General features: G+C 35.5%; 1 protein-coding gene across 3 annotated transcripts in view; it reads left to right on the top strand.

The window, feature by feature from the left end:
• The window catches only part of INPP4B (inositol polyphosphate-4-phosphatase type II B), a 931,109-nt gene extending 907,639 nt beyond the window's left edge, over positions 1-23,470 (top strand). For 2 of the 3 annotated variants that reach the window (XM_051965729.1, XM_051965726.1), the window contains one exon: positions 16,070-23,470. In XM_051965729.1, coding sequence (XP_051821689.1) covers positions 16,070-16,202 — 133 coding nt within the window. In that variant the 3' untranslated portion in view covers positions 16,203-23,470. Of the gene's footprint in view, positions 1-14,591; positions 16,029-16,069 lie in introns of those variants that run through there. The other variant, XM_051965728.1, reaches the window with a different exon arrangement.
• The last annotated feature ends 242 nt before the right edge of the window (positions 23,471-23,712 follow it).

The following is a 23,712-nucleotide window of genomic DNA, read 5'->3' as shown; positions in this document are numbered from 1 at the left end:
AGTGGGGAACTCTGGGAAAGGTATCCTTGAAGCAAAGATACTTACAGCAGGGTGTTTACTCAGTGGGATTGATGAGATAATGGTTCTCTAGTACACACATACTGAGTGTGATATGGTGATGTAATGGTTCTACAGTTGGCACATGCTCAGTGGCAATAGTGATGTAATTGTACTAAGGTATTTAAGGGCTGAGAGGACTGGAGAGGAGAGAGGTGTGTGCTCAAGCTTGATCTCAGACCCCAGACTCCATCTTTAACCATCCTTATGGTGGCTCTCCTGCCTCCAGGAGGCCAGTCCAGAGATCTTCCAGAAAGCTAGTCCAGACATTACATATTATCTATTCTTTTCTATTTTAAATTTTTAATCTTACTTTTTTTGTTCTGAACTTAAATAAAACAAGTATTTCTCTAACAGTAGAATAGAAAAAAAAATGATTATAAATAAATGTGTGTGTATATATATATGTATATGTGTATAATACATAGAAAAGTTATCATATAATTTTTTTTTATCTTTTAAAAAAGGAAATAGTAGAATCAGAACTTTTGTAGTATTTTTACCAAAGAATTGGAAGATGGTACCAACTTTGAGCCTACTTCAATCATTCCCCTTTTTTTGAACACTTGGAAGATAGAGTGAGAAGTCTTATATTTTGGGACTCTGTACCCACTGAATTTAGAAGCCCCAATCATGGCTCCTTTTTGACACGGCCTGGAGATTCTTGCATGTTATGCTGCTTCAGTGTGGTTTTCAATGTTATCATCTGTAAACTAAGAGGATTTATTGCATAATAGCTAAAAAGCCACAGAGCATAATATGAAAAGTATTTTCCTGGCAAATGGACTTTGAGTCATTCTCCCTTCTCTCCCTTGAATTGGCCAAATGTTCTTCAGATAGTCCCTTTATCACTATAGATTCCAGTTTCTCTATATATTGTTTAAATTTGAGAATGAAGGAGAAACAACAATATATATATATATGTAGTAATTGTTGACCTATGTGACTTTTCAGGCCCTTATTCTTTAGTCTGATGAAACCCCAGAAGCTAGGTAGTACAGGAAATAGCATGCTAAGGCTGGAGTTAGGAAGGTCTGAGTTCAAATATAGCCTCAGACACTCAATAACTGTGTAATCCTGGGCAAATCACTTAATTGCAGTCTTCCTCAGTTTTCTCAGCTATTAAATGAATATAATAAGAGCTACTAACCTGTGAGACAATATTTATCAAATACCTAGCAGAAAATCTTAGTACACAGTCAGCATTACTAAATGCTTTTTTCCTTCCTTCTTTTCTGAACATGAGAAGTGCCTGAAAATATTTAGGAAAAGTTACATTTTTTTTCTTTTACTTGTTGGCAAGTTGTAGATATTTTAAAAACTTTTCAAGGATACATGGTACATCACCTACTTTTATGGTGGGTGTCCCCAAGGTCAATAACTCATATTAATCGGATTCAATTTTGAAAGTTTTATTGGTGTCTTTTATTTTCATTGGTTATTTCAAAGACAATCTCATTCATTTCAAAGTACTAGTTTTATATCTTACCAACCTCTCTCAAAGCAAGTAAACTTTGATTTATCGTCTGTAGATATATAGCAAAATGCAGATTCCAACCTCTCTGTTGAAGGACAGGGAAGTTGCATGGTCCAGAGAGTCCTGGAAGACTTTGAGTTCAAATCTAGCCTTAGATATTTATCAGCTGAATGACCCTGGGCAAGGCACCTAACCACTGCCTGCCTCAGTTTCCTCAGCTGTAAAATTAGCTTAATGGTAGCACCTACCTCCTGGAGTTGCTACATGGATTAAATGAGATGTATTAATAAAGTACTTAGCATAGTACCTGCTATATGTTAGGCACTTAAATACTTGTTCCTTTTTCTTCCCTTCTGTAACTTGAAAGATAATCTTCAAGGATAACCAAAAAACCAAACTGGTGACAAAAATCCAAGTAGGTCCTTGGATACACACACACACACACACACACACACACACACACACACACACACACACATACACAATAGGTATTTATGTGTATGTACATGTGTGTGTATACATATATATATACACACAAATGTGCATTTGTGTGTATGTATATATACATCTCTTTCTCTATACACACACACACACAGAATTCTAGGGGAAAATATAAGTTAAAGTAGTTATTAAAGCTCTGTTGGTCTTCTCATCCAAACTAAATTAACTCTTTAACCTTTCCTCACAGGATCTATTTTCTATTCTTTGAATTGCTGCTGTTGCTTCATTCTGTACCATCTCAAGTTTCTTTTTAAAGATTCAGAGATCAGAATTGGGCAGAGTTCTCTAATAGCAAAATCTGAAGGGTAAAGAAGGATTGCCTTCTAGATTTGTTTTTATCCTATCTGAGCAGGAATGTGGTGCTTTTACATACATTAGAAATTATTCCTCAACTGATTTTCATAGTATCTGATAGTTTCCTCCCCCCAATTCTGCTCTTGACCCTTGTTTCAAAAACTATGTCTCCTCTCTCTCTTCAGAGGCAGCATTTATGTAACTGTGTCAAGAGCTTTGTTATTTACTGTACCACTTTGAAAAGTAAGATTAAGTGAATCTTGTTTCCCAAAACCTTTATAAAAAAGAAACAAGGAGAAAAGCACAATCAGAAAAAAAAGGGTAGTATTGACCAAAAATGAAAGAAAAGAGATAAAAGGAATATATATTATAGGAAGGAGAGAAGAAATAAATCACAAACAGAATAGATAGATATAGATGAAATGATATATCTATAGATTTGGTTGAAAGAAGTTCAAAGATGATGTAAAGATAAATTTACATACCTTTAGATCTGCAGACATATAGATGTCTATATAACCATAGCTGTATCTTTTTACGTCTAGCTCTCCATATATGTTTGTATAGATAGATGTAGATATATAGCTATTGTTATATCTTTTTAAATATCTATACAAATATATTTCTATGTCTATGTAGATTTATCTAGATGAACATGTCTATATCTATTATCTTTTATATTTTTATATTAATACCTATTTATATTTACATCTCTATATATGTCTATACCCTCTCCTTCCATCTTTCTTCACTTCCCTTTCCTCTCTTTTTCCTCTTTTTCTCCCTCTCCCTTTCCTCTCCCTCTTCATTTCCTTCTCTTTCGCCTTCTCCCTTTCTCCTTCCCTCCCACAGAGAGACAGAAAGACAGATAAAGATGCAGAAAAAGGGAAAGAGGGAGAAAAAAAGAGAACTCCATAAACTGGAGAATCAAGGCACAGAAATATGCATGTTTCCTTGTTCTAAATCCCTACTTTATATAAATTTTCTTATTGACTGACATTGATAGAGCCTGATTTATAGGATAAGATAAATGATAATTATATCATAAATTAATTTCATTAACAAAAATGATTGATAGATTAAAATAATTATAATATATAATTATATCTATACATATATAATTATATATTATATTATAATCTATCTATATATAAGGTATATCTATGATACAAACTGATTGTAGACAAAAGAGAGAATATGGAAGGAGGAGAAAAGAGGATAAGACTGAGGAGAAATAATAGGCCAGCTTGACAGGAACTATAATGCATGAAGATGAGTAGCATGAATTAGTGCTGAAAAAGGTAAGTGAGAGTCAGGGTAAAAAATTGATTTTACCTACTCACACAAAGATGGGTTCAATAGGCAACACTACATATATACCATGAAAGCACCCTCCAAAATGTATAAAGAAGTAAGGGGGAAGGGATAGATGGATGGGAAAACCAAGAGTGAGGGGAGAAGACTAGGGCGGGATCCTTGGGCAGGAGGAGATTAAGTAATAGTCAAATTATGGAGCAGAACTTAATAAAAGGGTCAGCAGGGATAGGAAACTATATGTGTGAAAATGTGTGCATGTACCTGGGGTGTGTATGTGTGCTGAGAGTGTATATGTGTGTATATATCTACATCTCTCTCTCTCTTTCTCTGTGTGTGTGTGTGTGTATGTATGTATATATACATACATACACACACACACACACACACAAATATATTTTTCTTCATTGTAGCTTGGTTGGAGATGGGGGAAATGAGAGGGAGATAATATGTGTATATATGTATATAGCTACATATGTATATATAAATATATCCTTTCTTAACTTTAGCCTACTTGGAGGTGGGAGGGATAGAAAGGGGAAAAAAGAATAAAGTAAAAATGGTGCACAGCAGAGAAAAGAAGAAGATAAAAGGTCGTAAAGACAGATGCATAAATACAAGTTCTTTTATCAATATATATACTTTCTTAAATTAAAAAAAAAGAAATTGATTTTATTCTGTAGGCCCTAGGGAGCCACTGAAGCAGCAGGTTTGAAGATTGGCAAGACAGGAGTAATAGGAAAATAAAAGGACAAGGGTTTCCTAAGGGTAAGACAGTGAATTTTTTAAATGATTGATTACAGGACAGAGTCTTAGCAAGGAATTCTTGAGCCCCTTGGGATGAATTCAGTGGTGGGTAAAGAGGCATAAAGTTCAAGCACAAGGTCACCTGCCTTCCAGGACTTCTACTTTCACTGGTGGAAAGAATAACCCATCACTGAGAGAATATGTTCCATGCCCCTTACCCAGCCATGAGTCACCTATCTCTGTAGAGAGAAACACGAGAGTGAGTCCTATGAAACAGGCACCATAATGATGGATCCTTGTCATTCAAGAATAGATGAGGGATTAAGCTATGAAGGGGAAATCTCCCTTCAGAATTTTGAAGTCCTAAGGAAAGGACCTAGGTGCCACTGTGCTATTTCAGGACCAATCCTGAAATAAAGGGAAGCAAAGTCAGAAGCCGGGTAATGATCTGAAAGAATAGGAATTTGAGGGAAAATATCATTAAGTTAAAAAAAGAGAGAGAGCGAGCAGATTCAGAACTGAGAGTTTGAAATAGCGGATAATAATAGCTCACATATATCTAACTTAGAGGTTTTAATCTTGGGAATTGGTGGTGTTGAAATTAATTGATTGATATATATATATATATATATATATATATTGGCTGAGGCAATTGGGGTAAGGGACTTGCCCAGGACAGCTAGGAAATGTTAAGTACCTGAGACTAGATTTGAACTCAGATCCTCCTGACTTCAGCACTAATGCTCTTTCCACTGCGCCATCTTGCTGTCTCGCTTTTAGTGTTTTAATAACTATTTTAAGGTTGCTAGGTAGTTCAGTGGATAGAGTGCTGGACCTGGAGTTAGGAAAACTCATCTTTCTGAGTTCAAATTTGGCTCAGAAACTTAATACCTGGATGACCTTGGAGAAGTCAATTAATTCTGTTTGCCTCATTTTCTTATCTATAAAATAGAGATGGAAATGATAAACCATTTCAGTATCTTTGCCAAGAAAACCCCAAATGGAGTCACAAAGAGTTGAACTTGACTGAATATATTTTATTTATTAAAAAATTTATTCTGAGAAATTTTCAATTGGTTTAAACAGTGACTTGTCAAATTCAATCCTAATAAGTGATTCTAAAACATTTTCTATTACTTTAAAAGTTTGCAAAATATATTACACAGGTTTAAGTTAGCAGATTTCTAGTAGTTTAAAATTACACCAAAGCTTTTGTGATGAGCTAGAAAGTAGAAATTCTCTACATTATTATTCTCATTTTGTTTTTATTTATTTCAATTTTGTCTGATTTTTTGGGATCCCATTTGGGGTTTCCTTGATTAAGGTACAGGAAAGAATTGTTATATCCTTCTCCAGATCATCTCACAGATTAGTTAAATGAGGTTAACAGGGTTAAGTGCTTGCCCATAGTCACAAGCTACTAAGTGACTGAGGCCAGATTTAAACTCAGACTACAGGCCCAATGCCCTGTGCACTATGGTACCACCACCTGCTGCCCATGCTCATTTTTACTGATCAGGAAATTAAAGTTGAGAGAGGCCATGATTATACATCCAATAAAAATCAGGGTGTGAGACTTAAATTCAAATCTTCCTGATTCTACATCCAGTGCTTTATCCTCTGGGTACTGATACAATTCCAAGGAGAAAAGATTATTTAGAGAGAGGAATTGCTGAGTTTGGGATCTTGGAAGGGGAGAGTTTCCAGATATAATGTGACTTAAGGCATCAGCATCTCTGTAAATCCCTGCAGTAGAATAGAGACAGAAATCTTGGAAGCACCAGAAGCTAATGAACTAACAATTCAGGGGGTTAGAAGCCCATGCCAGGATAAGGACAGCAGTTGGGGTGAGGAAGAAGTTTGAGAAAGAGATAATGAGGGCACAAATTACAGTGGTCACAATGAACATAGAAGGGAATAGGATTCATGGTCAATTCTTTCCTTTGCCACTTATTAGCTAAGTGACCTTAGCCATATCACTTAATCCTACTGTAAAGTGAGCAAGATAAATTAAATGAACCCAAGCATCCTATATAGCTCCAGATCCATAATCTCTGATCTTTAAAGGCAGGAGACATGTTATCATTAGAGCAGACAGCAAGAGAAAGAGAATAGGAGAAATCAGACAGGATAGCTGGATTTCAAGCCCAGGAACCAAAAAGACAGATGCTATTTATACAGACAGAGAAGGCATAATAGAGTGAAAGGTTAGTTTTGAGAAGTGGGTTGAAAAGAGAAGAAAGGATAAATTTGGTTTAGAGAAACAAATGAGTGGAAATAAATGTTTGTATTTTTTTTTCACATTTCACTGATCATTTCCCTAATAGTTAAAGACATTCATGAGAACAAAAGGTAAGTAATACATATGTCTAGCATTAGTAGAGAAGAAGGAAGAGGTGACCTGCCAGACAATTCCCTAAGCTGTGAGTCTCTGTGACTGCTGGCAGGAAGGAATAAGGATCAATCAGGCCTATTGAGCATCCAGTCTTGTTTATAGAATTAGCCTCCCAAGGTACTGGCTCTGTATTTCAGAATGAGACTTCGAGGTTTTGACATTTTGACTTCTTCTATTTTTCTCTGACAAATCAGACAAGAAAAAAGCCCATTTGTTACATTTGCTCAGATTGTAAGCTTCTTGAAAACAGGAATTGCTTTTTCTCTAGTGCTTAGACCTCAATGCACATAAAATGTTTATTAAAAGCTTTTTAAATCAGTGAGAATTATCAGCAGATAACCAGGACCCCTGACTCCACAGACCTCTGAAGGTCAAATTTACAGGTACAACCTCTGTGATTTGATTACCCAAAGAGCATCTAAGGACTACATCTAACAAAGATGTTGAATTTTCAGAGCACTTTGCAAGGCAACTACTAATTAATGATTCTTCACAGTTCCCTGGTGGATACATTATTAATAGAGCTGCTTAATAGCTCTTTTGCATTTTTCCATTTACAAAATACTTAAGAGTCCAAGATTTGTTCTGGCAGGGCTATGACCACCTGTATCTTTCCCCCTGTGTAGCTTGGGGCATAGTCCTACATCTATCTCCTGAGACATGCAGGCAATAGGACATTCATTGAGACTCCAATCTCGACATCTTGTCCTCTTATCACTTCCTACCATGGGCTTTTAAGAACAACCAGGTGATGCTCATTATCTGTGAGGCTTTCTCTCCAGAGATCAAAGTCTGAAAACAACAAATTAATCAATCACAGAAGTGCCCCTTCTCACTTTCATTTTTAGTAGTTTTCACTTGGCAGGCATATAAAAGCTACAGACTAGAAGTTTAATTCATCCTGATAAGTGTATTAAAAAAAAAAGATTAAAGATGCAGTAGTACTCCTTTGGCCCTAGTACTTTCTGAAGCTCTCCATGATAGAGCAATGAATTCTGGGCATTTAGAAGTCCTGAAGAAAAATAGCCAAGAATAATATATTAAAGAAAAATGGAATTCCAGAGCCACTCAGTTTCAGAGGTGTGGCTGATAAAAAGAGTTCATGCTCCTTAGCCTTGCCACCAATAAAGAATATGACATTACATTTCAAAGCAAGATATTAATAAAAAGTAATGCTGACATGCATTGTAAGAGAGCGTTTCCTCATCTTCTATCGAGAACATGAATGAAATCACAGGTACCAACTCTAACCCTATTAGTAAAACCTTAGAATTATTTTCATACTGCCTATGCTAAAGAACACTGCCCACTGTTAGGCAGGGGAAACAGTGAAAAAAGTGCAAGTGAAGCTATAGCTCAGAAATGCAGAGCTCCAGTTCAGCACCAGCTCTGTGGACAAGTCCACAGATTTGCCCTTCAACCAAATCAAGTCTTTGAGATGATGAAATACAACCTTCTCCCTTTAAGATGCAGCAGCCCCTGGAGACCACAGGTGTAAAATGATAGGATTGAAAAAGATAATCTGTAATATCCTCTCTAGACCTAAAATTTTCCAATTGTATGGATGATAATAAATTCCAATAGAATAGATTTAGATATGAGGACTGATTGGCTACAGGGCAGTGTCATGGAAATAGAAGGTTATATAGTTGACTTGCTGTTTTAAAATGATTCAATCCACAGAAACCAGAGTCTAAGACAATGTTTTTATACCACTACAATATCCAGATAAAATTGAGGGGGGGGGGAGTTAATCATCTAGAAAGATTGCATAGTTCTGGGCAATGTCACCTCTGTTCAAGTAGAACACAACAAAAGCATTCTACCTCTAACTCTTGGATGAGCTTCACCTGTGCCTGTTGAACTTCTGTGGAGAGAGTGACAAATTTCAATGGCCATTTACTTTTCACAGAAACACTGATTGGGAGTGGGAGATGAGAGAGAAGGAAAAGACCTCCTGACAAGTTATTTTCTTTCTCAATAAGCCAGGTAATCTATATATTGTCATTTCCTGAATGAGAAAACCTAGGTTTGGAGAGACTAAGTGAATTGTCAAGGTCACAGAAGTAGAATTAGAGGCAATCAGGTTATATCCCTTTGGTTCCAGTGTTCTTTTCCTTTTGCCACTTTATAAGGATTAAAGATGAATGGAACCATCTGTGAAAAAAATGTCCTGGTTAAAAAACAGTGCAGTGTGTGTGTATGTGTGTACGTGTGTGTGTGTGTGTGTGTGTGTGTGTATGTAAGCATATAATATATATTATGTATGTACATATATGTGTGTATACATATACGTATATATTAAGCCACTAAAAGTAGCATAGGATATTTAGCTCTTTTACCTGAGTACCTACATCATGATAATAGGAAAGAAGGATAAGAACTGAGATTAATACAAGCCATTAGATAATCCTACTTTAGAGACTACAAGGAAGCTGACATTTGTTGTGATTAGCTTAATTTGACTAAGAGCATTCTAAAGGTCAGGAGGACATGACAGGTCAGCTTTTTTGTAGTCTCCAGGATTTTTGTCTTTCCTTGGCCACTAATTTGTTGTTACATGGAAATCTAGATCATCAGAACAATTGACATCAATTGAGGAATCTCAGTATCTTGTTCACATAGAAAAGACCTTTTCTTTTCTACTTTTGTCTAATATAAGGCATTTCTTCCCCAGTAGGAAATGCCACATTATTGTACAAGATATGCATTTAGATATTACTGGAGTAAAGTTATATGAGATTCTAAATCTCTCTTTGGAGTGTTTATTCACATTTATCCCTTTTATCATAAGTGATTATAATTTTCCAGCCTTCATTGCTCACTGTTCTGACGGGCTAATCCATAAAGAGGATGACTGTGGGATTACGGTTCCCCTCTGGCCATGTAGTAAAGTGAAGCAATATTTAATAAAGCTGTGTCTCTGTTCATCATCAAGATAAAACTATTATCCTTGTAATTTGCCGTTGGAGTCATTTGTGTAAGACTTTGTGTTCCAAATATTTTCTCCCTCCCTCCCTTACCTCTCCCTTCCCCAAGATACTAAGCTATCTAATATAGGTTTCACATGCATAACCATTTTAAAACATATTTCCATTTTAATCAAGTTGTAAAAGAAGAATTAGAACAAGAGGGAAAAGCCACAGGAAAGGAAAAAAATGAAAATAGTATGCTTCAATCCATATTCAACCGATCCTTTTTTCTGGATGCAGTTAGCATTTTCCATTCTAAAACTACTGGAATTGTCCTGGATCGCTGTATTGCTGAGAAGAGCTATGTCTATCACAGTTGATTATCACAGTCTTGTTACTATACACAGTGTTCTCTTGGTTCTGCTCACTTCACTCAACATCAGTTCATGTCAGTCTCTCCAGACTTTTCTGCAATCAGCCTGAGGGAGCTGACGTTCAAGCCGTCTCTTCCATCTAGGATCTCTTTATTCTAAAGTCTTCTATGTTCCACATCCGTACCTAACACAGACCTACCTGGTGGTAATTACTTCCTGCTGACTCTGCTGCCTCCCACATGCACACATGAAGCTCATCCCAGAGGCAGACTTAGAATGCTTCTGTATTGTTCTATTCGAACAGAGGTTTCATCACTCTGATGAACTGTGATGAACTTTGCATGCAAAGGACAAGCTGATGAAATTTCTTAGAATGCATATTTATTTTCACAGATTTATAATTTTGACAGATTTGTAATTATTTTTAAATTATAGTTGTACAGGATTGCTACAGATGTAGTCACTGAGTCATGTGCCTATGTTCTTTCTCTGCCTAAGTTTGACCTTGAAACAAAACTGAATGAATTGGAATATAGTTGTTTTATTCTTGGCAACCTCATTCATTCTCTCTCTCTCTCTTTCTCTTTCTTCTCTCTCTCTCTCTCTCTCTCTCTCTCTCTCTCTCTGTCTGTCTGTCTGTTTCTCTTTCTCTCTGGTCTCTCTCTCTCTCTCTCTCTCTCTCTCTCTCTCTCTCTCTCTCTGTCTCTCTCTCCGTCTCTGGTCTCTGTCTCTCTCTCTCTTTCTCTCTCTTCCCTCCTTCTCTCCCTCCCTAAGAATTGCATACTAGTCTTTTGACTTCTTCCCCTTCCTTATCCCACAATAGTACTCTACCCATACACAAGCCTCTGGCTTCTCTTTTCCTCATCTACCTCCTTCAATTAAATATTACCATTCTAGCATCCCAGATCCTCAGAGATCTGCTGGATACCAAATTGGTTTACATGATAAACCAATCTGAATGATAACATTAGTGTCTTGTGACCCTAAATCCATGATCCCATTTGTGCCTGATAATTGCCTATTGTGTAATCATTTTCCAGGGGGCAGGGAGAGGAGGGGAGAGGACAAATGCTCTGTTTTATAGTCATCTTTTTCCTTTCTCCATTTTTTCCTCTTCTTTTTTAAAATGCTGACAGGTTGTTTTTCTATCTCTTCCTATATCTGAGAGAGAGAGTGGGATATAATTGGCCTCTTGCACTTGAGGCAAGGGGCTGAGCTATAGGAAGGTACTGAACTCTGAAGAAACTTGCCTAGAATAAGAAGAGAACAAAGATTTCATCGAAATTGAAGGCTTTTTCCTTCCTGATTAAAGCCCTCACTGAAAGTTGGGATTGGGAAAGAGTCCCAGGAATACCTGGGGTATTAATATGAGGCAACAAAAGCAATTGTGCCGAATCTGACCTGAGACCAGGTTTTTCGTAGTTATACTGTAGATGGTATTTATACCTAAACAAACATTCACCTCTTCTCCATTATTTAGTTTCCATCTGGCCTTTTAACAGGTACCTAGATGATGGCCAATCTTTCTACCCCCACTTTTTGGATTGCTAAATTGACAAGAAGGAACTCAAATCCTCTTTTTTTTTCCATTGGTTTTCAATTCATTTTTCCTAAAATTTTTGGAGTTGAAGGAACTCAGCAATACCCAGAATTTCAATTGTATGAAGATAAATGGTAGACATCATTTAAGGGGACCATCATTTAAGCTTTTTGATGTCAATGCATTATAGGGAGTTTTATAGGGTCCTAGAGACTCTGACAATGGAAAATAAATTCTGACAAGTATTATCTAGCTAGAAAGACTGTGTTTACAGGCTCACTAATAGAGAGCTTTGGAGACCTAAGGGTCTAAATCCAGAGAGACTATTCACCTTTGTTGCCTACAACCACTTACAGAGACTATTTGTTAAATTGTAGTACAGTAAGTGGAAACAGACAAAATGACACAATTTTGAGTGAACCATTAAGTGAAAAAGTATTACGTGCAACAAGGTACTCTGTCAGGCACTCAGGATTTAAATGCAAAAGTGAGACAGTCTCTGCTCTCAAGAAGCTGGTATTCTAATTCTAGGATTGAACATGTAAGGATGTGGTAGCCAGAGAAGAGAGTTTTTAATCTGAGAAATGAAAAGAATGGTGAATGAAACCATAGACCAATCTATTTTAACACTCTTTCAAAAGTGATGGTAGCATTGCTGTGATTGAGGGGGAAAGAATGTGCCCAGCAGCAGGACAGGGGGCAAAGTGCCATGGCTGGATTGATGTAACTCATAATGTTGGGCTAGATATATAGAGAGGGTTAGGTACATTATCATTCACTTAACAGTCAGGACAGCACAGTCCAAGGGCAGGGTTCCAGAGTTGAATATTTTATCTCTCCCAGTAATGGGAAGAAACTGCAATGATAGGGATTTGGAAGATGCAGTGATTTTTATGGGAAACAGCAAATGGACTGGTTTGACTGGCTCATACAGTGTGTGATAGGGAGTAATATTTTATAACAACTAGCCCAAGTCTGAAATAAGTCCAGAAAAACAGTCCGAAAGATAATAGTGTACAGAACACTGACTTTGGAGCAGGAGACTTTGTTTTGTCATTTATACGTATGGAATTTCATGGAAGTCACATCATCTCTGGTCCTCATTGTAAAAATGAATTTTAAATAAGTTTCCTCAATTGTAAAATAAGAGTGTTATACTTGATGGACTCTGAGGTCCCTTCTACCACTGCATCGATCATCCTATGAAAATTATTTTTGAAGGGCTTTAAATGACAGAAAGAAAAGTTTATATTCATTGAAGCTTGTTGAGCAGAGAATGACTTGGCGAGATGTGTGCTCTAAGAAGATGATTTTAGATTTCCATGTGGTCAATTTGAATTAATCATGGCAACGGATTGCCAAAATGTGATCATTACTATGGTTGAAAGTGCTGTCTTTGGTTTTTGCAATTCAGTGCAACTAGAACATTCATTTTATGAATATACTTTTTTGAATTCTCAACCCACCATTGAAATATCCACCAATTACAGCAAGTAAAGCATGATGTTAAGCCCCAGGGATATAAAAGATGCAATTTGTGCCTTCAAAGCTCTGACATCCTAATACATATTAGAATATACTTTTAAATCCAGACTTTTAAAAAAATACCACAACTAAGATAATGTGAGCAGCGATGTATACAAATACATTGAGACAGAAAGATCATGGGATTATTGCATCATAGCTTTAGAGCTCAAAAAGGACCCTTAGAGGTTATCAAGTCTTATCTTTTTACATAAAAAACTGAACCCTAGAAAAATTAAGTGGCTTAAAGTCATACAACTAGGAACTACTTTAGGCAGGATTTGAACCCAATATCTTCCTGATTCTTAGATCGATACTTTATCCCCTACACCAAGCTGCTTCTGTGTTCAGAACATTAATTATAATAGTCCAGTTGGTTGGCAATGGGAACTGAATTAGTATGGTTTCTTTGAGAACAGAAAGAAAAAATAGATATATGACATACTGTGGAACTCAAATTCTAAGGAATTGGCAACTTGTTGGATGAGAGGCTTGAAAGAAAAGGAGAAGTTGGAGATTGACTATGGTTGCTTGGAAACATAGTGTGAGTTTTTAACATAAATAGGGAAGATGATAGGGTAGGGATGAGGTGAAGGCAAGATGAGAGAGTGAGAATGGATGGATGAAGTTTGGGATGCTGTCTTTCAGGGAACAGTTGGAACAACTGGGAACAATAGAAAGTTTAAAAATGTGGAACTGGGATTCTGGAATGAGATCAGGGACAAGGATCGGTTGTCGAGGTGTCGAGGTTGGACACTGAAACTGTCTAACATAGGATTTAACCCTCTGTTTTGATTTTTAAGAAATTGAGCCAATGATACTTTATGACAATACCAATGACATTAGCTATTCAATTTTATCCAATCTCACTGAGCATACCTTTGTTAAGCACCTATTATGTTCAGGCCACAGTTCTTTTACGTAAGTGCCAAAGTATTTTTTGGCAAATGATTTGGATCAATTTGAGTTCATTGTATAAAAAGTTGTGGGTTTGCATGAACTAGTGTGAAAATGTGCCATAAACATCAGCTTGCAAACTCTCTGAATCCCTGCTTTCCTCTATTTTCATTCTCTTCTTTAAAAATAAAAAAAATGCATTTCCTCAATTTTTCCCAAACAAATCCATAACTTGCTTTTATTCCTGAAGCTGTGCTTATTTGTGCTGTGATGAGCTTTTGCTTCTAATGTGCATGTAGAACTTCAATACACGCTAAAATGATCAGGATATTTCTCTCTTCCTCTTTTTGCAAAAAGAGAATGCACTCCTGACATTGGGCTGTTTGTCATTCGGGCACTGCACCGTACAAAGACTGCATTTGGAATTGTTTTGTATAGCATCATCCCTGAAATAACTGTCTCGTGTGTTGTCAGAATTCCTAAGTGTTGATTTTCTTTGCTGTGTGAATGCTCTATTCTTCTTTTTTCCCTCCATCCCCTAACTTCCTCTGTTTAACAGCAGACAAACCCAGGGAGTACTGAATGAATCGGATGATCCCGAGACAGGCTGTCTAATTGATAACAAGCCAACTTCTCGTCACTTCTATCCCGTCGCCTTGCTGCTTGTCAGCTCACACCTGCTGGTTGTGTGGCTCATTTTAAGTCTTGCTTTACTACTAGCCAAATATCAATAAGTTCCACTTTTCTGTTCCTTTCTTTTCTACAAATGGCAACAAACTTTAAATTGAGGAGGGGAGGGGGGGAGGGGATCCTGTGATATTTCTACATTTTCAGATCCACAGAATTTAAAATACAAATGTTTGAATTGTACAGTGTTGGTTTTTTGTTTGTTTTATTTTCTTAAAAATCTAAGAAGTACTATGCATTCAGTGAATTGTTAGCTCTTTTTGTTCCTGGAGAAACTTTTCTTGTTGTTTATTAGCCCCAAAGGGAAAAAAAAGATAGTTAAATTAGTGTCTTGTAAATAAGACAAAAAAAGCAGGATCCTGAAAGCTTGAAGATCCAAGCCTCCTTTCCCTCTTCCAATTAAATGAATTTAAAGAGACTGAAACTGATTTTGCACAACACAGTTGAACTCTGAAACAGGTCCTATCGATGTGGGAGTGTGTAGCATTAATTTTTGTTGTGCTACTTTCATCGTTGTCTTCAACTGACTGGCCAGACCTTCTGTTTGATTTCTCCTATTGGTTGGTCATGTCATTACTTTGCTGCGACTAATCCTCTTCTGTCAAGTAGTCCTAAGGAGACAAAAGCTAGTTCTGTTTTTGTAATTGAATTTATCTGTTTGTAACCGTTGTTTTCATTGATTTCTTTTTCGAGACACTTTTCTATTCTTTTTAACAAAGTCTTGCTTGTGTCTTGATGCACCATTTTTGGCATTTGTGACTTTTGTACTGTCTGTGAACAAGCCCCTTCCCTTTATAAAGCAGAGACTTGGATCAGGCTGTTTGGAAAGCCATGTTCACTTTTTTCATTGCACAGCTAAACATGATGAAATCAAATGGAGATAAAACTTTTCTTTAGAAAATCTATTGGGCCAGACTTAATCAATGCCTTATTCCTAGAACCTGCATCTTTAGGGCTACATAGAGATTTTAATGTGTTTTTAAAAGTCTGAGAAATTAATTTGTGGGGAAAAAGATATATATGAAAGGCAGATATATTTCTGAAATTAAAGTAAAGGTGTATTGTGGAGTCAATTATATTTAAAAAGTCTATTAAAACTTAAATATATGTTAAGGGCAAAGAATTTAATCATCTTTTTCTGAGGGCAATAACGGTATTGGGCCTGGCCTTGGATTTAATTTTGTAAGATGTATCATCACTTGTGGGGGAAAAAAAAACAAAAACAAAAATGTAGAGTTGAATCTTTGTTATTTTTACTTGGACTGTTGCTGCAACTCTGCATTGAACAAATAAAAAACATATTTATTTATTCTGTGTTTCATGAAGTTGTACTTTTTCCCCTTTTACCAGAGAAGGATGCCGCATAGAGAATGTTCTGAAGAATATCAAATGCAGAAAATATGCATTCAACATGCTCCAACTGATGGCTTTCCCCAAGTACTACAGACCACCTGAGGGAACATACGGAAAAGCTGACTCCTAAGCTTCCCCCAATGTAAACAGGAACACAATATGTCTCAACTGCATAATATACACTTTTCGGGGTCATGAATGGGGGACATGTGCACAAATCTAGAAATTACTTGAATTAGTTATCAATACAATAAGTTTTAAGGTGAACTAAGAACTGTTGACAATTATTCTGGGGATGAAGTGGGGGATGTATTATCCAGTGTTCTATCGCAAGTCCCTAAGTGCAAGAATGTCTTACATTTCAAGGCATTCGTTTTGACTCACTGTTTAGCATTCATTCAGAAGGTCTCTACTTTGAAAACATGGTACTTGAAAGAGAAATGTACAGGAAAAAATGGTTAATTTGTCAACAAGAGGTACTTATTATGTCACCAAAAACAAAACAAAAACTCCTTAAGGGTCTTAAAAGACTAAAAAGACTCATTGTCTCATCATACTATGAGAGAGCTGCTGTCCAGATCCTTTGAGAAGTACTTTCCAATCCAAAGTGGGATAAACACACTGCTAATAAAACAGAAAAAATACTTCCACAGAAACATTCTCCAGGAGGCAAACACCTGTTTCAAACACTTCTGTGTAGTGTATAGAATATATGTGTGAGAGCCACACAAGAGGTAAGAGCAATAATGGCGCTCCAAAAGGACGTCTATAACTGGGCTTTTTTGCTCCATTGGGCAGATAGCTTCAGGGTAAATAGCAAGAAGTAGTGGTCACCCCTCCAGGTGAAATCACTCACTATGACTACTTAATATGAATGACTGCTCTCTAGAGGAGCTAGCTAACAAAAAAAGAAAAGAAAAGAAACTAAGAAAAAAGAAGCAAAAACTCATTTAGAGTTTGGTGGTCAGAAGGAGGAAGAAGGTCCTCCTGTAGCTTCCTATTTTACTTTATTATTGGTGCTTCCAAGATGCTAAACTCATTTTTTTCCTCTTTGCTCAAAGACTAAGTGATACCATTGACTTCCAATCACCCTGAATTAGAACTGTGATAACCCCAAGGGGAGGAGTAGGTAACCCCTTTGGTGACATGGCCCACTTTGGCAATTTTGTGAAGTCTACAGACTTATTCTTAAAATGAAAATTTTTAAATACATAAAATAGCATATACGGGATTACAAAGGAAATGACTATAGTAAGATACAGTTGTCAAGTAATTTCACAGATCCATGGTTAAGAACTCTTTGACTTAGAGCCAAAGTGGAATTTTTTTTTCAATTGAAACTTCAAGGAAAGTTTAATATAGGTAGCCTATGGTTGCCCAAATGAAAAATTCTGAAGAAACTAATTTCTCCTAGTGTCTTGTATTCAACTTCCAACTATCTCTTAGACACCTTGATAGTAGGTTTATAAGAATCTACTATAAATGTATAAATTTATATACTATATATAAAACACAATGTATTTATATGATAGAGGTAAATACATGGACTGTTCCTTTTTAGACTTGGGTAATATTTTCTGCAGAATAATCTGAAACAGTTTTTATTTTCATTTGTGTATCAAACCATTTTTTGACCTAGAGGAAGCTAAAACTTAAAGATTCCTATAGATGGAAAGAAAGAGGGTGCATTTAGTCCAACTAGACATGTTAAAGAGCATCTAGTATTATATTTCCCAGATAAAAACTGAGCTCCAGGAAGGTGAAATCAGGTGGTAGAGCTTGGGTTATCTTTGCAAGCTTATAGTATCACAGCTAGCACTATGATTTAGATCCCCGTGACACTTGAGTTCAGTGCTGGGACCTGCTCCCCACCAAGAGCTCATAGAAAAGTTAGGGAAAGAGCATTCATTATTTTGTAGGAGCAAGCCATTGTGTTGAGCGGGAGGACCCGAATCCAACAAGTTGAAAAAAAAAAGCAAATTTATTGATTTTATTTTATTTAAAGTTTTCCTTTTCCCCAGAAATGCATATTTCATAGAGGTTAGCCTTTAGAATTGGGCATATTTTAAAGATCTATCAGAAATCTCCAAGGTTAAAATACATTGATCATGAACACCAAGGCAATGGTTTGTAACCTTTTCTTGTATTGTGGACATTTTTGTCAACCTGGCAAAGTCTACAGATCTCCTTCTCAGAATAATTTTTAAAATAAAACATGGGAGGATTGCAAAGGAAACCAATTATATAGAAATATAGTTGTTAAATATTTTTAAATCAAGTTCATGAATCCTAGGTTAAGAACTCTTATTTCATTTGAAATACATGTTATATTTAGATCATGGCAGACCATGGTATCTAATATTCTATCCTAGCCCATAAATCTGTCTGACTCTTCAGTGAACATTTTTTCAGCTTTGTAGGCTTTTGAGCCAAGTGTCAATTCCATTTAATATTTTGCCTTTTGAGCTGAAACATTGTAAAAACATTAGTGCTTCATCCCTCAAGTTGATTGCCAGGCTGCTTGTGCTTAACACCTACTGGGCAGCCTACCAACAGGAAGCTGCTAGGTGTCCATACCTATTGATCAAAGCACCTAGTCCCTGATATTGGCTTCCTTTCAGTGGTACCAATCCATAGTAGTGACAGGAATACCCAAATGGATGAGATGGCAGTTCCATGGAACATCTCCAGCAGTATATCATTGTATTGTGATATAAATACATAGAGATGTTTTGAGTGACAGCCCTTACACACATGGTTTTAAAGAAAAAGATGGTTGGATAGAATGGATACCGTTAGATGCTTATAAAAGCTCTAGTTTCTCAATATGTTCTAATGTCATGGTCAAAGTTGCAAACTGCAATTTAAAGTTGAAAAGATTTTCATCTATTGATTATATTATTGATGATCAAATACATTGTTATTTTTCCCCTTTAGAAAATGAAAGTATACTTTTTACATGGTAGTGGGAGAGAAAATTACTGACTACTTTCTTTTTGCTCAGACCTATAGTTTCTTTGGTGTAAGGAGCTCCTTCCTGGTCTGGAAATTCTCTTCAACGATGCAGATTAATGTAAATTGTAACCTAAAACAGTTGTGTGGTACACAAGGAGATTAAGTGAATTTCCTATGATCACATTATTAGCTAATCTGCTTAAAGGCAGGTTTTGAACTCTGATCTTCTCAATTGATCACTTTAGCTTTCTTCTGTGCCATGCTGCTTAACCCGATAAGCTATGTTTAATACTAATATTCTCTGAAAGCAGAGTTTTTTTCATTAAATTATTTTTTCTACTTCAGTTCATAGATTCTATGAATGGTGTCCAACCAGACAGTCATAAGTCTCATTATTCTATATAGACTTCAGATAATTATTACTGTGGAATCCTATCATTTCCTTTATATCATTGGAAATTTAGATTCTTTTCTACATTTCAACTCAGACCAAATATGAGCACATTTTAAAAATACAATTTATCATAATAATTCATACTTAATCCCAACAAGGATTTTCTTCCACTACAGACAAATTATAAAATATATTTCAAAATATATCTCAGGAATCCATTTTTTCCCTCTCTTTTTTTGATTCCACAAGTATTCTCTAACCTATCTCTTTAAAGTTTTTAGTTGAGGGGGAAATGTCAAACAAAATATTTTGTTGCATTTTTAAAATTTCTCCTTTAAAGGTATTTCCAAGGAATCCTTTTCTAGTCTTATATTTGTGTTACAGAAATCATAGGATTGAAGGATAGTTTGAGAGCTATGGAAGGATAATGAGATCATAAATTAGAGCTCATTTTATAGACATTGAAACTGAGATGAAGTGATTTGTCCAAGGTCACACAGTTATGAAAAAGAATTCAAACCTGGGATCTGTGACTACAAATCCAGCATTCTTTCCACCATATTAATGAATGGAATGATTGTATAATGCTGTATTTAGCCCATAGCATATCCATACCCTCATTATATCAAGTGTCCAGAAAATACTATTAATTCTGTACTGGTTATCTAAAAGGAGCTAGAAAAAATTTAATAAAGAACAGAATAGAGACATTTTCATGTTTTTTTTAATTGCTTTGCTTTTGGAAACTCTCTCTTTAAATAGTGAAATATATCAGGTTTTTTTTTTAACCTCTTGTAGAGAGTACATTTGAATTCATCAGTCCAAATTGTGTAGTCTTGCTCTCAACCATATATCACAACCAAAATAATTGATTTAGTCAAAAATGTACTTAAAGCTGTCCTTAGATCAAATTGACAAGAATCAAAGAATCTCATAGTGAGAAGGAATTTTAGTGACCATCTCATCTAAAAAGGTTCAATACTTAATACCTACTACATTGTTACTAAGATCTTGATTGAACATATCAAGGGAAAGGAAATTCACTTTCCTTAAATTGCCTGCCATTTATGTGGAATTCACAATCCAACCCTTAATGAATGAATGCATCCTTTGATCTTCATTTCTAAGAGGGTCCTTTCTTCTCTTAAATAAATCCATTATTTTTGCACAAAATGAAATACCAATAAAAATTACTGTACATTGATATATAAAACTATAATTGTAGATGAAAAACAACCTTCTGATTTGATTTTAATCATAAAGAAACTAGAGGACAGAAAGAGGAAATTTTGAATCTAGGCTTTCTTCTACAGGTTTTCAGATAATTTCCCAAATTTATTATATGTTTAATGCCATTTAAATAGCCATGCCACTTTTAGTAGATAATATTGTCCTAAGAGAAAGACCAGAGTTCAAATCTGGCTTCAAACACTAAGTAGCTATGTGACCCTGGAAAAGTCACTTTACCCTGTTTGCCTCACTTTCCCCATTTATAAAATGAGCTGGAGAAGGAAATGACAAACCACCTCAGTATCTTTGCCAAGGAAATTCTAAAAGAGGTCAGGAAGGGTTGGACACAACTGAAAAAGACTGAAGGTCAATGATGACCTTGAGCAGATAATTTTACTGTTTTAGGCTTTAATGTCCTTCAGGAAGGGTTTGGATTGTATGACCTTTCAGATTCTCCTGCTCTAAATCTATGATCCTATGAGCCTAGGGTCCCAAGTAGCTAAATATTAAGAATTATATAAAACAGTATATTGTTAATGAATACGTACACCCATATTATAGCAACTTTTTACAATTACTTCAAAGTCTGCAATTTTTTCAATAGGTCAGGGCTTGTTTATATAATTCATGGTCGTGTTTTAATGATTTTAATTAAGAAAAAGGCCTATGGTTAATACTAATGTTTGATTGCCATAGTGAAGACTGGGACTATTCCCTAACTTTGTTTCTATTCCCTAAAAGGGAGTTTTGGCAACTGCAATAAATAAACTAGACATGAACAAGCAAACAGAAGTGGAAAAAAAAAAAGAAAGAAAGAAAGACTCTCTACATGGTTTGGGGGATTTGAATTTTTTTTGTTTGCCTCCTAAGCATTTGCTACAAGTTGGGAGAAAAAAAATAATGTATTAGCCTGCCCAGCTTCTAATAAATAAGAGATCAATCGCTGTTCAAACTGTTAGTTTAAGCAAATTAAACTCTGGCAAACTGCTAAATCACCCCAGATGCTGTAGGTGCTTGATTTCGAAGAAATGCAGGGTCTCATTTATTTAACTCAATAGATGTGATGTCTTTTGTAATCTCTGAGGAAATAAATTAACTTTTTATCACTAGGTTTAAAATGTAGTTGAGAAAAACTGTGATCAGCAGTTATCCTGTGAGGCAAACACATTGAGCACAAGGCATTTCTAATAGTTGGGAGGTTTTTAAAAAAAATTACTACAGAAAAGAATGATTTGCTGTAATATGTGTAGTTGGCAGACAGTTCTGAAATGATTTCACATCACTGCAGCACTTCCATAACCCAAACAAGTCAGGCATTTTCCATACTGATGCTTTTAGGTTTTCTAAAGGGGATTACAAGAGCACAGACTATGGATTTTGTCTTTTCTTCCCTTAGCAGTTATTAATGGAAGCTTTGTGTCCAAACAGGTGTTAACAGTAAGGACAAAGCCTTATAAAATGGGGGAAGTAAAGTGAATTTTAAGATGAATGATGAGAGGACCATTAAAGCAAAATTTTTGGAAGTTTGAGGTTTATCTCTTCACATGTAAAACATGGCAACTATTCTTTGAATTTTGTTATCAAAGAAGATATAGATAGTTGCCTAAAGCATTTGCATTCTGAAAAGAATAAGTTTTTGTTAGGTTTTTTTTTCTTTAGGCATATATACCTACAAAATATTCTAGGCATATATGGAAAGTATAGGCAAACTCATGGAAAATGTAAAAATGGTACAAAATAGAAACCATCCTATTTTTCTATATAATCACTTTCCCTAAATAAGAAAAAGAAGATCAGTTAACACTTGGAAATGATTACCTGAAAAGAATAAACAAAAAAAAAAAAAAGCTAATAGAAGACATTACTGATCACATATGAAAAAGAAGACATGACCTGATACAAATTTAGAATTTAATACGTAGAAAGAAATAAGAGAGCTTTGTTTAATACTTAGGAATGATAAGCAGAAGAAAAAAGAAACAGACCTAGTAGAGGAAAAAATAACTCGCTGATGATGATATAAACTAGAATGGTTAAAATAGATCTGGCTCCAGAGGTCCCCAATGAGCAAATTGGTTTCTTTAAAAAGGAAGATGACCTTTTTAAACCTATAGTCTATCAATTAATCATTGTGCCTTTTAAGGGAAAAAAAAATCAGTCCCTTTGTGAATCTAACTTAGTCTCAGAAATTAAGTTCCTCACTAGCAGGATCCATCTACATTAGTCTCTGATTTGTGACCTTGTACATGTTGGTAGACTAGGATTTAGGATTCACAGCAGTTTTGTTGTTTTTTTTTTCAATTTACTCCACAGGCAATATTAGTCTTGCTTTCAGTTTGTAATCCAAAGTATATTTCACAGTTAGGATGCTATTTATGCAATGGTTGCAAGAATTTGCCAAACATAGAAGCAGAGAACTTATTTGCTGTTTTGTAGGACAGTGTAGATACCCCTTCACCAGAATCACTTCACTCATCAGTGTCCCCTTTTCATGTCATGTACACAACCTTCTGTACATATGTGTTCTGGAATGGATATTCTGTCGTTAATTCTTTTTTTCCATATACCCACTTTTCTGATTCATGTGGTACTATCCAAAAGGCTATCGTGGCCTTTCCTCTCCTTTCGGGTGTGGTATCTATTCCAGTTGAACTGACAATGTGTGTTTCTTCCTTAAAGAACAATGCACAGATACTTAAGCCAACTCCTTCTCATTGATATTTTAGAAACTCTTATTTTTTGTTTTGTTCTGTGTAAACCATATTCATTGTACACTGTGTGTATATTTTTGTTTAAATAAATGTGACTTTTATTTTTTACGTTTCTGACTTTTTTTCCTCTATTTTCAAATGCACCATTTCTTTCTCCATTTTCATCAAAGTAGCTACCTTTGAAGGTGTCTCAAAAGTTTTAATGCAGTTTAAAATTATTAAAGTGTATGGCTACTTAAAGATATTAATAGTAAAAACTGCACTAAAAGTTTTGAGATGGACTGAATGTAAAGGTTATCTAATCTAAGAAAACGAGCCGTAATAATGCCTTAAGAAGTGTAAACTATTTT

Source organism: Antechinus flavipes, chromosome 6 (assembly GCF_016432865.1).
Source record: "Antechinus flavipes isolate AdamAnt ecotype Samford, QLD, Australia chromosome 6, AdamAnt_v2, whole genome shotgun sequence".
In the NCBI taxonomy this organism is placed as follows: Eukaryota; Metazoa; Chordata; class Mammalia; order Dasyuromorphia; family Dasyuridae; genus Antechinus; species Antechinus flavipes.
The sequence above is the reverse complement of the archived record's forward strand: the minus strand, read 5'-3'. Positions and strand labels throughout refer to the sequence as shown.